Raw genomic sequence first — 16,122 nt, forward strand, 5'->3', positions numbered from 1 at the left:
ATTTTATCAATTGCTTTCCAAGCAAAAACTTCTTATAATATTCTACCAACCACCTAAGGGCCTCTATTTAATTTTTGCAAACTTGCAATATTCAGCACAGTGCCTGGCAGACAGCTGGCCCTCAATAAATATTCATGTATTTAATTCCAAGAGATGCAGGCACCTGTAACTACTTATCTCAATTTGTATAGGAACTCTCTGTGCATCTCTGGTGGTGTCTCCTTCTTGAGTACACCCTTAACTGAAAGCTTCAGTGTCTAAGAAGCAAGGTCAAAGTCAGTGAAACAGAAGCCCCCAAACAGCATGACATAGATATTAACTTGTAGGTCCAATCACTGTAATCTGAGAACTTTCCTAGGTCTCCAGGGAAAATACAGGTCACTTAGGGGTTGAAAATGAAAAGGTTCCCAATGACAGAAAGCTAACAATCAATGAATATCACTATTCACTATAATATCACTACAATATCTTCTAATTCTTACTTTGGTAGCTCAAAAAAGGTACATACTCACCCTCCCATTAACTGTATCAGGTGACCTCGTTACAGGGGGCCGCTGGTCTGATTTCTCTTCCATTTGCCATCCTATTACAGTAATGTTACCTACGCGATCATTTTCAGCAGACCTGGGACAAATAAAATGAGAGAACTGTGAATTTGCTCTCTGGATTTTTTAGGTATATCATACATGTTATATATGAGAAACTCAAATTCACTGATGACTGGTTAAAAGTCATAGATTCACATCTATAGACCCTGGAGTATTTCCAAGAATATTAGAGAATGATCAAAACTTGGTCTGGTAGGACCTGAATAATTGCTTTAGTCTACAAGCACTGTAAGGGGTCTCTCCACTCTGGTATTAGGCTTCAGGACTAAGAGTCCTCTGGGAAATGACTCTATCCTTAGCCCCCTTCTTGTTCCCCCTTTCCTATCTCTTCAATGTTCCTTCCTTCCCCAAACCCCCAACTCTAATTAGCTCCAGGAAACAAGTGAGACAGAGTCTGGTCTAGACTAGTACCCTTTAAGAATTTCCCTGCACAGTAAACCAGAATGAACTCAGGAACAATTTTGAGGGGATGAATTGACTTCCTGTGCCCCAGCGTCTTCACCCAAATATTCGAAGAAGCCCTAAGGACAGAAATTATTCGGAAGCCACCTCACGATGTAAGCTTAGAGGCTGACAGGACCCCTGCCTCACAGTACAATCTGCTGAGATGACACACTTCCTATGGGAAAGATTTAAAATACAGAAGGAAATCTGGTGCACTGACGATGCCCCACCTTTTCTACTGCAGATACAATCAGCTGTTGGAACAAAAGCAAGATTCGGCGTTCCATGCCAGGTACCAAGGATGAAAACACTACATTTCTCTCTGCTGCCAAGTCCCAGCATGAATCCATTAGAATTTGACCTTATAAAACAGTAATCATTGGTCTGGTTCTACTTGTGAAGAGATAGGAAATGGGAAACTTCTGAGAAATGCGTTAATGCTTTTAAGTTATAAGGCTCATTCTCAAATAATGCCTTTTCTAAGGGTATGACATGGTAATTACCCCAGTGGTCCCAGGAAAGTGAATTTATTCCTCCTCAGACAGCTTGGCCAACAGAATTCTTCTGAGTTAGACCTCTGTGAGGTAGACAATCGCCTTTATTGCATCTATGGCATCTTGTTTCCACAGATGACCTATATGTCCTGCACTAACCAGAAGCAATTCTGAGACCACTAGAGGAAAATGAAAGGGAATTTTATTTCTTCTTTGAAAGAGAACAAAGCTAAATACCAACCTTAGTGTTAAATGCAACCTATGGTATTTCTCCTGGAGCAGATCTTTGACTATGAACGTCCCAGAACCCAGTAAATACATCTGAGTAGGTGAGAAAGAATGACAGGGTTAGTGTGCAAGTTTTTCTTATTCTGATCACAAGACATGCAGAAGAATTTGGCCTAAAAATAAGTCTGGTAAGGATCCCATTACTGGGCATACACCCTAAGGAGGTCAAAGACAGAAAGGTCTACTGTGCACCAAAGTGCTTTTTACGGTATCAGAAAACTGGAGAAAAGGGGGTGCCCAATGATTGGGGGATGGTTGAATAGTGTTGTATGAATATAATGGAATGTTACTGCATAATAAGAAATAACTCCAAAAATCTCACAGAAATGGAGATTTATATGAACTGTTATAGAATGAAATAACTAGAAGACTATATGTCATGACCACAACAATATAAATGAAAAGAACACGAAGGGAAGTTGGGCTCCAAGTAAGACAAATAATATGGTACAGTAGAAAGAATTTCGACTCAGAGGCTCTGGGTTCAAATCTCAGCTCTGCCATTTACTGCTTATATCACTTAAAGCAATTTACAACTTCTTAAGGTCTTAATTTCTTCATTTATAAAGTAAGGAGGTTGAAATACATGATGTGTAAGGTTCCTACTAGTTCTGAATCTATGATCAAACTGTCATAATCAGAGCAGACAGTGAAATACAAAGCATTCCTTTTGACAGAGGAGACTCTGGAGATCATAACATTGCATATATTTTCCAACAGTCACGACATCAGTTCTTTTCGCTCATTTTTATTTATTATGAGGGAGGACATAAGACTGGCAGGGATGGAGGAGGAATGACAGAAGAGACATATCAAGAAATGATTGTAATAAATAGTTTTATTGATATCCTTTATTTTTTACATGAGTCCAACAGGAATCATGTAAAACGTACCATGAGTTTTCTTATTGAGGAGCACAGTGGGGAGATGAGGAACGGAAGGGCAATGAGGCCTTGGAAATGTTTTGCTTTGTTTTCTAAGGCTACACACTGGATAACCTGAGACTCAAAACGGAAGCCAAATCCTAGTATCTCACTTAAGAATGAAAAGAAAAGTGATTCTACAAAGTCTCAAAAAGATTACTTAACTGTTCCCTGAGATCTATCTTTGACATCATAAACAGAGAGCTTGATTTGCGTCATCTGATTGATAAGGGAGTCTTGAAAGAAGGCGATACTGCTTAGGAATATAGGATTGTTAGTTCCCTGGAACAAAAAAGAAAATGTTATTTCATAAAAGAATAATAGGTACATTTTTTTAAAAATTCAGAATGAAATTCTTAGGCTGAGGAAAAGAAATGTTCTTAGTAGTTGTGATTATAACAAACTAACATCTATATGCAAAGAGATACTTCCAGTGACCCTTACACATTCAAATGCCACAAACTGTTACTACTGTACAAGATATTTCTAACATTATAATCAAGGTCATGAGGAGTTTTCTTACAATTATAAAACTTTTCAACCCAAAAGAAGGTTATTTTTGGTAAGGTTATAAAGAGTTTGAATGTCCATGTTTTCAATCTTACAAATTTAAGTATCTGTTCTTTTTCACGTAACTAAAACCAACTCATAGGCTTAAGGTCTTTTACAATAAAAACAGACCAGACAAGGAAGGAAATGGACTGTTAAGGATGTTTACTATTCCCAGAGAAGTATGATAAGTTTAGTTAACTCGGGGTCCTAAGTTTTCTGTACCTATTTTTAGAATATTATTAGAATTTATATCACCCTCTTCTTTGCAATGTGGAAAAGAAAAAGATCCCTACAATCTTTTTTTTTTTTCCTTTCTGGAAATTCAGTTTAATTGAAATTTAACTTGGTAAACATCTAATGATAACATTTCAGAAACAGTCAACAAGCCAGATTTGCTTTGGAAATATGCTTCCAAAAGACAATGAGTATCTGGCTAAGGTCCAAGTTTGGTGAGGACAGAGAAAAGAAACGAATGTTACTTTGGAAATAGCTGCTAAGAGACATCACTAATGCCAAGGCCTCTGCAAAGAACTACCTGCACTGCTTTGGGCATTCAAAATGTCCATACGAGACAGAGCAGAAAAAAAGAACTCTCAAGTTTGAAGACCCAGCAATTCCTAGCCTCTGTGGCACAGCACACCTGGCATGTGTCCGTTATCACCAGGGGTATTAACAAATCTGCACGACAAATAAATAAATTTAATTTACTTTAATGAATGCATACCATATTATCACATAAGAAACTGAGGAGTTTTTAAAAATAAATGTCCCACAATGAGAGGGTGCTGGTTATCCCGCTATAACTAAACTAATGAGCTTTGACTGATTAGCAAAGAGGCAAAAACTTTTCAGACATGATCATCAACCAGAAGGGGTGAGGTTGATTTCTTCTTACAATTAAAAAAAGCCAAATGAACTTTGAGGAGCACGATTTCAAGCAACGAGCTGATCCGTGGCAGTAAAGCACATTTCAAAAACAAGCGCCACGCAAGTAAATGACTATAATCAGAAACAGCCAAAGTACAAGGGAAAACAACCATTGTTCAAAGAAACATTCATAGTGATGGATGCTCGAGTGTTAACTCCCAGAGCAGCAGACGCAGCGCCACGGGGGGCTTTCTGGGATTTTCTGCTGGAAGAGGACAGGGAGTCACGCTCACCTCTATGATCTCTGTCTGTGCGTGCTTTGTCCAGAAGGCCTGAGGAGGTGTTGTCACACTCACTGCAACAAAACTATTTGGTTTTCGATCTAGCGACGGAGTGTGCAGTTCGCTGCAAGCTTTGACAAGGGAAATTTAAAAAGAATTAAACTTTTAGAATCGTGCTCTGGTTAGTTCTTTGTTAAAAAAAAAAAAAAGAGTCCAGGAAATGTTTCATAAGAAACCCTAGCACACGAATGACACAAAGAAAGAGAATTCCACTGTATATCCCATCTACATTACCGTTACCCTTCACATACAATCAAGAGGAAATAACCTTGCAGTCACCAGGGGCGGCGACGAATTTAAGGCAACTCATGTATATTTGATCTCTTCAGTCCGCTGGAGGGAACAGCTGGATGAGGTTAAAGGCATAAGCACAGAACCAAACAGCTGGACCATCTGGAGATAGGTCCCTGCCCCCGGCCTCATTAGAACAGTGTTCTAACAGCACTAAACTCACACAAACATGCAGAATCCAAGGAATGGCCATAATGCCTCTGAAGCGGACTAAAGTTGTCTCATTTCTATAAAGTGAGTTCTCCATGACATCCCTGAGAGCTAGGCAGCACTGGGACTGTCACTCATGTTGTACGTATCACAGGAATTAGGGCTGGAAGGTACAATCTAGTCCAAAGCTCTCGTTTTGTAAATGAAGAAACTGAGGACCAGAGAAACTAAGTTACTTGCCCAAGGTCAGAAGAGTCACTGTAAGCATGAGTCAGGAATCAGATTCAGTTTTTCTAAGACCCGTGTTCTTTCCATCACACCAAAAAGAACCTGTCAACTCCCCACAGTCATACAGTTGTACTATATGCATCTACTTGTCCACCACCTGGCACTTGGGACAAGAATGTCTCTCACTCTCACTCTCTAGCAATGCCCTCCTATATGCACGCTGTCTATCCATCTAAATCTTATCCATCCTTCACAGCCTCCCTTCAGGAGCAGTGCGATGGGGCACTAGTCTCTCTGCTCCTTCTGGCATCTCTCCTACTGCTGTTATTTGTGACTTGTGTCTACGTCTTGCCTCCCCGACCAGCCAGCAGTCAACAACAAGTGTCTGAGCACCTGCTACGTGTCAGGCAATGTGCCGAGCACTCAGTCAGTTCTTTGAGGCCTGGACTCAGAAGTTCTTGGCAATGTTCTCATATTTTCTGCATTAAAAGTTCTTATCTTGTACAAGGACTTTATAACCGTATCTTGTGGATTCAGCTTAAAACTCTCTGCATCTAGCCCATTAAGCCCCTTCTTCTAAATTCCTGGAACTGGAGAAATCTGTAGAAAGCGCCTGTTCAGGCATCCTGGGGTCAGCGGTCACAAGCCTCTGTTCTTAAGGTGTCCACGTCCCACTAGGGGATAAAGCATGCTCACAGAGAATCGTCTGCAAGATTCAAGACAAGCACAGTGACGTGGGGAGGGGGGCGCTAACAGCCGAAGAGTCAGGAAAAGGCCTTCAGCTACGGGTGGCGTTTGAGTGGGACCCTGCAGGGACTTCTCTGTGTGTCTCATGAGCCCTTGCGCACTGTTACTGCACAACTACAGGGGCGCCTTGTTTTAGGCCTCTTGCTTTACTGAGCTTCAAAGATGGCGTGTCTTTACAAGTGGAAGGCTTGGGGTGACCCCAGAGCACGTCTGTGTCACGTTCCAGTGACTGCTTCAGATCTTGTCACGATCACGACATCTGTCATGGTGAGGTGTGAGCTCTGATGTTACTGTTGTGACCACTGGGGGTGTCACGAACTGCGCCCACATAAGATGGTGCCGTATGTGTTCTGATTGTTCCACAAGCAGCCCCTGCCCTGTCTCCAGCTCCTCTGGCTGCCCTACACCCTGGGACACAATAACATTGAGATCAAACTCATTAATGACTCCACAATGACCTCGAAGCTTTCAAGTTCAAGGAAGAGCCAACCCGTCCAGCAAACCTCCTTGTTGTCTTATTTTAAGAGATTTCTGCAGCCACCCCAAACTTCAGCCGCCACCACCCTGATCAGTCGGCAGCCACCAACACTGGAGCAAGACTTCGCCAGTAAAAAGATGTGCTGAAGGCTCAGGTGATAGTTTGGGGTTTTTTTAAGCAAAAAAGTACTTTTTTTTTTTTTTTTTTGCATTTTGGAGGGGGGAGGCAGGACAATTGGGGTTAAGTGACTCGCTCAAGGTCACACAGCTAGTGTTAAGTGTCTGAGGCCAGATTTGAACTCAGGTCCTCCTGACTCCAGGGCCGGTGCAATAAAGTACTTTTAAAGCAAGGTATGCACATTGTTGGGTTTTTTTTAGACACGATACTAGTGCACACTTAACAAACTATAATAGGATAAACATAATTTTTACATGTACTGGGAAACCAAAAAATACATGCGACTCACTTTATTGTAGTTGTCTGCAACCAGACCTGCAATATCTCCAAGGTATGTGTGCATTTGTTTAATAAAAATAAAACAAGTGCAGCCCATTACCTAGAAACAAAGCCACAGCTTGTTGGCAAAAAGGTTCTATCTCTATTCTGAGATGTCTACATCCAATGGAAAGAAAATGTCATCAAAATCTTAATTAGAAAAATTTTGAGGGGCAGCCAGGTAACACAGAGAGTAAGAGCACCGGCTCCAGTGTCAGACTGACCTGGAGATCGAATCCCGGGCTCAGACACTTAGCACCCACCCAGAAACACCTGGCCGTGTAACCTTGAGCAAGCTATTTAACCCCAATTGCTTAGGGGCGGCCAGGTGGCTCAGCGAGTAAGAGCACTGGCTCCAGTGTCGGGATGACCTGGATCAAATCCGGGCTCAGATACTCGGCACCACACCCAGAAATAACTGGCCGTGTAACCTTGAGCCAGTTACTTAACCCCAATTGCTTTAAAAAAAAATTTTTGCTCAGATAGTAACACAAAGATCAAAGCTGTTTTGGACCATAGGTCTAATATGGAAAGCTCACTTATCATGTGCCTCCTATCCCTGCCCCCTCTCAGCAATCTAGAACCGTGCAACTGGGGATGTTGGTCTGATGGAAGGATAAGATTCCTTTCTCTTAACTGCTACTTCATGAAGCCTGTGCAGACAAGTTTTCTGGTTGAGGGCTAAGTTCTATGCTCCACCATCTCCTAGATTCCAAGGGCTCGTGGCTCACATGTGAAAAGAATGAAAAGGTTGCAGACGGGAAGTCAGCACCTCCGCACCTCAGTCCACATCAGCTACTGTACAATGTCAGTGGGATGTGCTTCTGGAAGACTGTGTCAGAGCACTGACCGGCCAGTCAACCCCAGAGGGCCCTGGAATGAGCAGACTCTGCACACTCGCTTACTGACCAAAGGAAAGACAGAGCAATCGATGAAGTAAAATCAACAATGTAGATGAACTAAATCCCTCAGAACGAGAGGCTGAAGCAAGGACTCAGAGGGGGCAACAGCAGAAGCATGAGAGCACCCCACATAAAGGCGATGTTGTTCAGCCCAGTGCTTCAGGACCCCATTTGGGGTCTTCTTGACAAAGGTACTGGAGTGCTTTGCTGTTTCCTTCTCCAGCTCATTTTATACATGAGTAAACTGAGGCACACAGGGTTGAGTGACTTGCCCAGGGTCACACATGGAGTAAGTGCCTGAGGCCAGATTTGAACTCAGGAATGAATCTTGCTGACTTTAGGCACGTTACCCTGTCCACTCAGCCACCTAGCTCCTTCCATCCAACAAAAAGGGGCATCATCAATTGGAAATGACGGGCAGGCCTTTCTTAATTTAACAATTCAATTCAGAAACAAATTCTGCAAACCAGTGAGAGTCGTTGTTTGGTTGTTGTGTCCGACTCTTCATGACCCCATTTGGGGTCTTCTTGACAAAGATACTGCACTGGTTTGCCATTTCCTTCTCCAGCTCATTTTACGAATGAGAAAACTGAGGCAAATAGGGCCAAATGACTTGCCCAGGGTCACACAGCTAGTGAGTGTCTGAGGCCGGATTAGATACATCTAAGCTAGAAGACATGGGTAATGATAACCCTAAGACCATAAAACCCTGAACTTGACAAAGATAAAATGTAGCATCACTAGAAGCTTTAACCCAGAGACAACAGCCACAGAAACGATCTAAATAAATCAGCAGAGATAAGTCAACACAACCACACTCATTTACTCAAGACCTTATAAGAAGTCTGCAAGAAGGCAGTTAAAAAGCTAAGACGCGGACTGGGAAAGGGGGCATCTAGAAAGTATAATGTAGAAGACCTCTCTGGGTCTCAGTCTCCTCATCTGTAAAATGATGGGACTGGACTAGTTCTCTGAGGTTCCATTACTATTTTTTTTTAAACAAGCATCAAACACCTACTTTGCATCAGGCACAGTATTAAATATTATTATTGCTATAGGGCAGCTATATGGATAGAGAGCTGAGCCTGGAGTCAAAAGGACCTGAGTTCAAATGTGGCCTCAGACATGTACTAGCTGTATGACCTGGGGGAAGTCATTTAACCTCTGCCTGTCTCAGTTTCTAGGGTTATTGTGAGGACCAAATGACATTATAACTGCAAAGCACCTAACGGTGCCCGGCACACAGTTAGTGCCATATAAACGTTAGGTATTATAATAATAGGTGCAATTACTGCCCCCATTTTACAGATCAGGAAACTGAGGCAGGGGTTAGGTAAGTAATTTGCCCAGAGTTAGCTAGTTAATAAGTGTCTGAGGCCAGTTTGAACCCTGATCTTCCCGACTCCAGGGCCAGCCCTTTATCCCCTCGTGACCTCCCCACCTCACAGCTCTGCGAGTTTCTGTGACTCACATATTCCAACAGGGAAAAGTACTTACTAGTCTTACGATGAATTAGAATCTCCTTTAGAAAGCAAGAGGCAAATCTTTTAGTTTCTCATTGGGGTTACATTTAGGAGGTAGCAGCTGCAGTGCTTAACGATATTAATATTATAGCAATTATATTATTAATGATTCTTATATTTATACATTCTAGCTCAGGAACTTATTACCTGTGACCCTGGGCAAAAGTCACTTAATCTTCTCGGCCTTAATAAGACGCTGGGGGGGGGGGGGGCCTAAGTGGTACAGTGAATAGAGCACTGGCCCTGGGATCAGGAGGACCTGAGATCAAATCCAGCCTCAGACACTTAACACTAACTAGCCATGTGACCTTGGGCAAGTCACTTAACCCCAACTGCCCTGCTCTCTCCCCTCCAAAAAAAGCAATAAATAAATAACACAGGAGACATAGCATATGAAATATGATGCTGGATTTGAAATCAAGAAGTCTTCATTTGAAATTCTGCCTTTAACACCCCCTGTGTGATGATGGAATGTCGTGTAATTTCTCTAAGCCTTAGGCAACTTTCTGAGTCATGATTTGCCATGCTGATGAAACTGCCTTCTTGGATGTATATTCATAGAGTGATTTATACTCCTCAAAGCACTCACAACCATGAGTCAGGCTATCCTCCCCCCGAGTATAGACGAGGAAGCTGATGTGGTTGAAGGCCACACCACTGGACCAGAACTATCTAGAACGCAGATCTTGATTCTTATTGCAGCACCTTCCCCCAGACATCCCGTGTCCTGAAGGCAGTCAGTGTATCTGACCTCTGCAACCACTATCCATGGGGAACAGAGGAACGAGCCCTGAAGAACACCAGTCTAGGAGTGGGAAATCTTGAGATTAGCAAGAACAGCTACCTCCATCCTCCTCAGCTAGATCACAACAGAAGGCAGGAGCATGGGCTGAATGGGGAGGTTGTTCCTGCAGCAGGATCACCCCCGTCTCCTTCCTCTGTCACCACAATAGTCTAGTTGGGTGAGAGAGAGAAGTCAGAAGACAGGAGGGAAGGCACTTGGCTCCAAGGCATACAAAGCCCCAGGCATCTATTTTCTACCAGCACTGTGACAAGAAATTCACACCTGCCTCAGCTTTATTTTCTACAGAAATATTTCAGCCACAGCAACAAACCCTCAGAGAATTCTGAGGTGATGGCAATACTAAATTTGTGCTAACCATACATCCTAAAAATAACATTTTAAAAATGATACCAACCCAAGCTGAATTCTAATATGGGCTCGTCTGGATCCTGGACGTTTCCTAGACAGGAAAAGAAAGGATAGAACAGAATCAATCTGCAAGAAAACAGGCAGACTCACTCACTGCAGGCAGAGCTATGAAGTGGGGTCAGAGTTTTAGAAACCAATTTGGAATGATGCCAAGGGAAGTTCCAAGACTGTCCATATCCTCTAGCCCAGCAATCTCCCTCCTGGGCTTATGCTCCAAAACACCTAATTGTAAGAAAGTATCAACAGCAGCACTATTACTATTTGTAATTCCCAAAAGGTAGAAACAAACCATATGTTCAATCATCTGAGAATGGCTGAACAAATGGTAGTAAGTCAATTTATTAGAATATGATTGTGCTGGAAAGAACAACGAATATAAATAATTCAAGGAAACAGGTAAGACCTTCATGAAGTGACAAAGAGTGAATAAAGTACAGCCAACAAAATAATACACATACTAACTACAACTATATAAAGGAAGACAACTTTAAATGGAAATAAAATCGAAAGCATTGGAAGATATTGGTATTAACTTATAAAGCACCTATCCTTACTTTCAACCAAGTAGAACTAAACTACTCAAGTTACTGTAGTAATTGCCTTACTCATTCTTTCAAGCTATTTTACCTCTTTTCACTATACTGTGGGTCAGCATCAGAAATTAAATGGGAATTGTGAACATGATGGGGTTTTGTATTTGTTGAAATAAAATATATCAATAAATTACATTTTAAAGATTTTTTTAAAAATAACTGGGGTTGGAGAAAGATGGGCATATTCACACATTGTTGGTTTAGCTGTAAATTGGTCAAACTATGTTGGAAAGCAATTTAGAATTATGTGAAAAGTGACTATGGGTGTAGATCATTGAATATGATCTCAAAGTGTGTGTGTGTGTGTGTGTGTGTTCTTTCTCTCTGCAATGGATAATTTAACATACCATTAGACTGGTAGCACCTTAGGTGACTATTTTAGTCCTAGGGACAGACAATCCAAAGGGGTGAATTCCAAGAACCAGTCACCATTTTCTTTCCCTTTCAATTTAACTTGGTATTTGTGTCTACCTCAAGGTTAGCTCATCTCAACAGAACAGGGAGAAATGTGGGACTTACCTGCCAGAGACAGTCCCAGCATGTCAGAGGTAACGTCGATGGTGGAGGCCCGCTGCACCGAGCGGGACTTGGAGCCATGACGGGGACTGTGTTCTCTCGCTGTCATTGTGTCATGGGCGACTGGTGTGCTTCTCCCTGCTGGGTCTGACCACGACTATCTCCAGGAATATCCTGTCACTGAGCCCTATTCACCTGGCATGGCAGCAGTCCTAAATAGGAAGGAACAAATAATATCAATCTGAAGACAAGTCAGATTAACAGCAAGACACCATCCTACACACAACTCTGACCATATGATTCCCCTATTTTATCAATTCCAGAGGCTTCCAGTTGCCTCTAGGATCAAATATAAGCTGTTGCTTAGCTTTTAAAGCCTTACACAACCTGGTCCCAACCTCTCTGTCTAGCCTCACTGGCCAAGGCCTCCCACATTCTGCAATATAACCAAATGAGCCTTCTCCAAGGACCGTGTCTGTGTCTAGAATATACACCTTCCTTGGTGGCACCTCGGGGAGTCCCCTTCTTCCTTTAAAGAGTCAGCTCAGGCTTCACCTTCTGCATGAAGTCTTTCCTGACTCCCCCAGATGCTAGTGTCTAACTTGTCAAACTAACTGCTAGTTAACTACTTTGTAAATACTTAAGCTGTCTGCATTTTTTTTAATATGTACTCGTCTTCCCCATTAAAATGTAAACTCATTGTGAGTAGAGATGAGCTCATTCTTTGTATTGTAATCTCAGTACCTAGTACAGTGCCTGACGCATAAATAGGCACTTATTAAAGACTTGTTGATTGACTTATAGCCCTCCATTACATTTTTAAAAAATAAATTTCTTTTTTTGTTGTGAATATAATGATCATCAATAAACAATTTCAATATATAAAGACTGAGGCTTTTATATGAAACTATCAACTTCTTTTATCTATAATTTGTTTTCTAAGCAGACATATTTACATTTAATGTGTAACTAAACTATTTTATGTGTTTGTGTCCTTTCATTACATTTCAATCAATCAATAATAAAACACCAGCATCACAAAGATGAGAAGGGTATTAAGAGATTGCCACATATAGCTATGGACATTCTCCTCCCTTTCCCTAAAAACACAGGTTATTTCCAAGATGAATGCTATTCTTTTATAGAAAAAAAAAAAGAGATGTAGAGTACAATTTCACATATGGAATAAAAATTTGCTTTTTAGAATTCGTTTTTTTTTAAAGATACCAAAGCTTGTATAAAATACAAAAATCTTTAAAAGCCCCAAACAATTCAATATAATGTATATCTTAAGAAGCAAAAGGTACATTAAGCCAACACAACTCAATTTATTTTACCATCCACAGTTATCCCTTCCACATATATCCTAGGTCAGCATAAAAATTAAATGGGAATTTTGCAAAAGCTAGAGAAGACACACAAAGGTCAGTGGATGACACAGAAAAAGTTTAGAAACTTGGAAATGCAAAAAATATATGTATAGTAGTGCATAATATCAACACATTTATCTTTTAATACCATAATAATTCAGACTTCTCTGGTATGAAGGGAGGGCCAAAAACTTTAACACGGTTTTTCCAGATCACAGGGGGGTCATTCTCCTAACCTCCATGATGTGGAAGGGATAGATAACTGCACCACTTACCAAGAGAGTGATTTTCATTAGGCCTACAGGATTTTGGACTGGACGGGACTTTAGAGATTATACAATCAAATCCTTTCATTTTACAAATGAAGAAACTGAGAGCTAGAGGGGATAAGTAGCTTACCCAGAGTCACAGCTAGTAAATATTAGAGCTGAGTCTGAACCCAGGCCTTCTGATTACAAATCCTTGCTACTTCCTTACATTGGTAAATCATCCTAAAGACCATATATACATGCATGTGTTTGCATAAAACATACGGAAGAGTGGTGGACAAAAGGTGGACAAAGTGCTACCCCTAGAGAGAGGAAGAATTGGCTTAAAATATTGCCTCAGACTCTTGTGATCCTGAACAAACCATTTAATCTCCAGCTGCCTCAGGCAACTCCCTAAATGTAGACTAGGTGGGATCTGCATTGGTGCATGGAGTTCCTCACATTGATTAAATTATAGATCAAGAACATACACATATTCACACACACACACATGTGCACACACACATTCCTCTCTACAGATATAGGTACATTTGTCTATATAAATCTCTCTCTCTCTCCTATTTTTCCCCACTCTCCATTTTATTTAGCAAAGTTCTTCAAAAGCACTATTCCTCAGAATCTCTGGCTTTCTGTTTATAAAGTCTGTGCTAATGACTAATTCTAGCCCAACATAGAATTGGTCATACAATGAGTAAGGAGGATTCTGGGCAAGATGCCACTGCAGACCAAGATCAGGAAACCTGGTATTGCCAATAACTCACACACTTGGTTTCTATCTGCTTAACCTCTTCTTCATAAGAATAAGAAAGCCTGAAAGATTTCTAATCAAAACTTCCAACTCCTAATATTTAAAAGTGAAGTTTTAGAAGTGACCGTTTAACTTTATTTAAACCTCCTTCCTCCCCCAGAAGTCATAAGCTCCCACTGCATTCTCCTGAGCCCTTGTCCCTTGCAGATCGCTCCAACCCTGTTCACATTTGCTTGTTGCCTCAGCCAAACTAAGGCCTGTTAGAGGCCTTGCTTAAAAAGGCCAAGGTCTTCCCCTGCATCCTGGGCCATCTCCAGCTATCCCGAGTTGTATTTCACCACTGGGCCCAGATGGCTTCTGAGGAGAAAGTGAGGCTGGTGACTGCACAGTCCTCCCTCTTGAGAAACTCTACTGTCACATTGACAAATTCCATGCCGTCTTCCCCCCTTAAACGTTTTCATAAGCATCTCTGGTAACACCTGGATTTAACCAGAATTTTCCTTTTGCCCCTTCAGCCACATTCAGGAATGGTCACGTCTTAGACCTCACCGGTTCTTGGAAGTACATCCAATTCTATGAGGTCACCTTTGAAATTCAACTCTTCAGATCACAACTTCTATCCTTGCAGCTGTCCTGTACTCAGGTTCATGCTAACAATTTCTCTTACCTTCACCACAACTTCTGATTCCTTAGTTCACCATATTCTCCCAGTCTATCTCCCTCATTCTGGTTCCTCCATAACTGCGGATGGCTATTTTAAAATCCCTCAACCATGATACTCCACAAGTTATACCTTGTTCATTCTTATCCCTGAGTAACCTCCATAATCTGATTCCTTTGCACTTATTACAGGGTTGTTTATTACTGTTGAGAGTCACAGAACTGAATTGATGTTACCTGCTGTAAATGTATGGCGAATAACTTCAAATGAGCCCATCAGGCCATGCAGGAGCATTTCTACTCTCATCTTACTGACTCTTAATTTATTCCCCATTGTAACCAATCAACTTTTCTGCTTTCTTCCAACTCCCAACAAGGGCTCCATACTTTGAGCAGATGGTTTCCTCAACTCCCTTCATCTACTTTTCAAAAGTCTGCATCATTCCCCATTTTCCCCCTCTTTTCCTCTAATCTTAGAAAAGCTACCAGGCCTCTTTGTTCTGATTAATTAATCCCTTGGACTCCCATCCATTTGCCTTAACCTTACTCCAAAACTTACCTATTTCTCATGCATCTATAACTTCTTCTCACATGCCCACAAGCACATTCAAATCTCCCCAATGCCATTCCTTGATACAATGAGTAAGTGTATCTGTACAGCTACTTTCCCACATCAATTCTATCCCTTCACTGACAAATTTCTTTAACAAAATTGTCTACACCTAGTACCTCCACTTCCAGTCTTTCTTCAGACTACAGCTGAAGTCTCCATCCTCTCTACTCTCTTGAAACTACCTGCCAAAAATTGAGAGTGACAAAATCAAATGCCCTCACTAGTCCTGAAACAGACTCTCCTGTTCCTACTTCTGCCTCTCTTACCTTTTCCTTCTGTCTGCTCACCTTCTTCTGAAACCCTTAGTGCGGTCATGGCCTCCAAATATGCACAAATATATTTATGGCAGCTTTTTTTTTTCTAGTGGCAAGGATATGGGAACTAAAGGAGTGCCCATCAATTGGGTAATTGGCTGAACAGATTATGGTCTATGAGGGATCGTTTCAAGACTCAGATGAACTGCTTCAGAAGACAATAATTTGTATTATATATTTATACTATAATAATGCCATAAAGACAAACCACCTGGAAAGATTTAAGAATTCTAATTAATGAAATGACCAATAATGATGTGTCTCCTGACACAATGCTCTAGATGGAGAATAAGACACAACTTTGGATGTGGCCACTGTGATGACAGGTTTTGCTCAAAAAATTAATGTTTTTAATTAAAAATTAATTTTAAAAAGATAGTTATATCTCTTCAGAAACTTCCCGAGTTTATTCCTCGAATTAGGTAGTAGATAAACACACCCAACTGCCTCTAGGACATCTTTACCTAGACGACTCGTTTGCAATGCAAACTCAAC

General features: G+C 41.2%; 1 protein-coding gene across 8 annotated transcripts in view; it reads right to left on the bottom strand.

The window, feature by feature from the left end:
• Positions 1-16,122, bottom strand: part of INPP4A (inositol polyphosphate-4-phosphatase type I A) — a 196,215-nt gene that overhangs the window by 68,991 nt on the left and 111,102 nt on the right. For all 8 annotated transcript variants that reach the window (XM_069072968.1, XM_069072965.1, XM_069072967.1 and 5 more), the window contains exons 4-9: positions 11,657-11,865; positions 10,531-10,575; positions 4,470-4,588; positions 2,923-3,039; positions 1,788-1,867; positions 513-624 (exon numbers count right to left, since the gene is read on the bottom strand). In XM_069072968.1, coding sequence (XP_068929069.1) covers positions 513-624; positions 1,788-1,867; positions 2,923-3,039; positions 4,470-4,588; positions 10,531-10,575; positions 11,657-11,762 — 579 coding nt within the window. In that variant the 5' untranslated portion in view covers positions 11,763-11,865. The remainder of the gene's footprint in view (positions 1-512; positions 625-1,787; positions 1,868-2,922; positions 3,040-4,469; positions 4,589-10,530; positions 10,576-11,656; positions 11,866-16,122) is intronic.

The sequence above is a fragment of the Petaurus breviceps genome, unplaced genomic scaffold (genome assembly GCF_028583685.1).
Source record: "Petaurus breviceps papuanus isolate PSGF00001 unplaced genomic scaffold, PetGlider_PUasm1.0 90849, whole genome shotgun sequence".
NCBI lineage: Eukaryota > Metazoa > Chordata > Mammalia > Diprotodontia > Petauridae > Petaurus > Petaurus breviceps.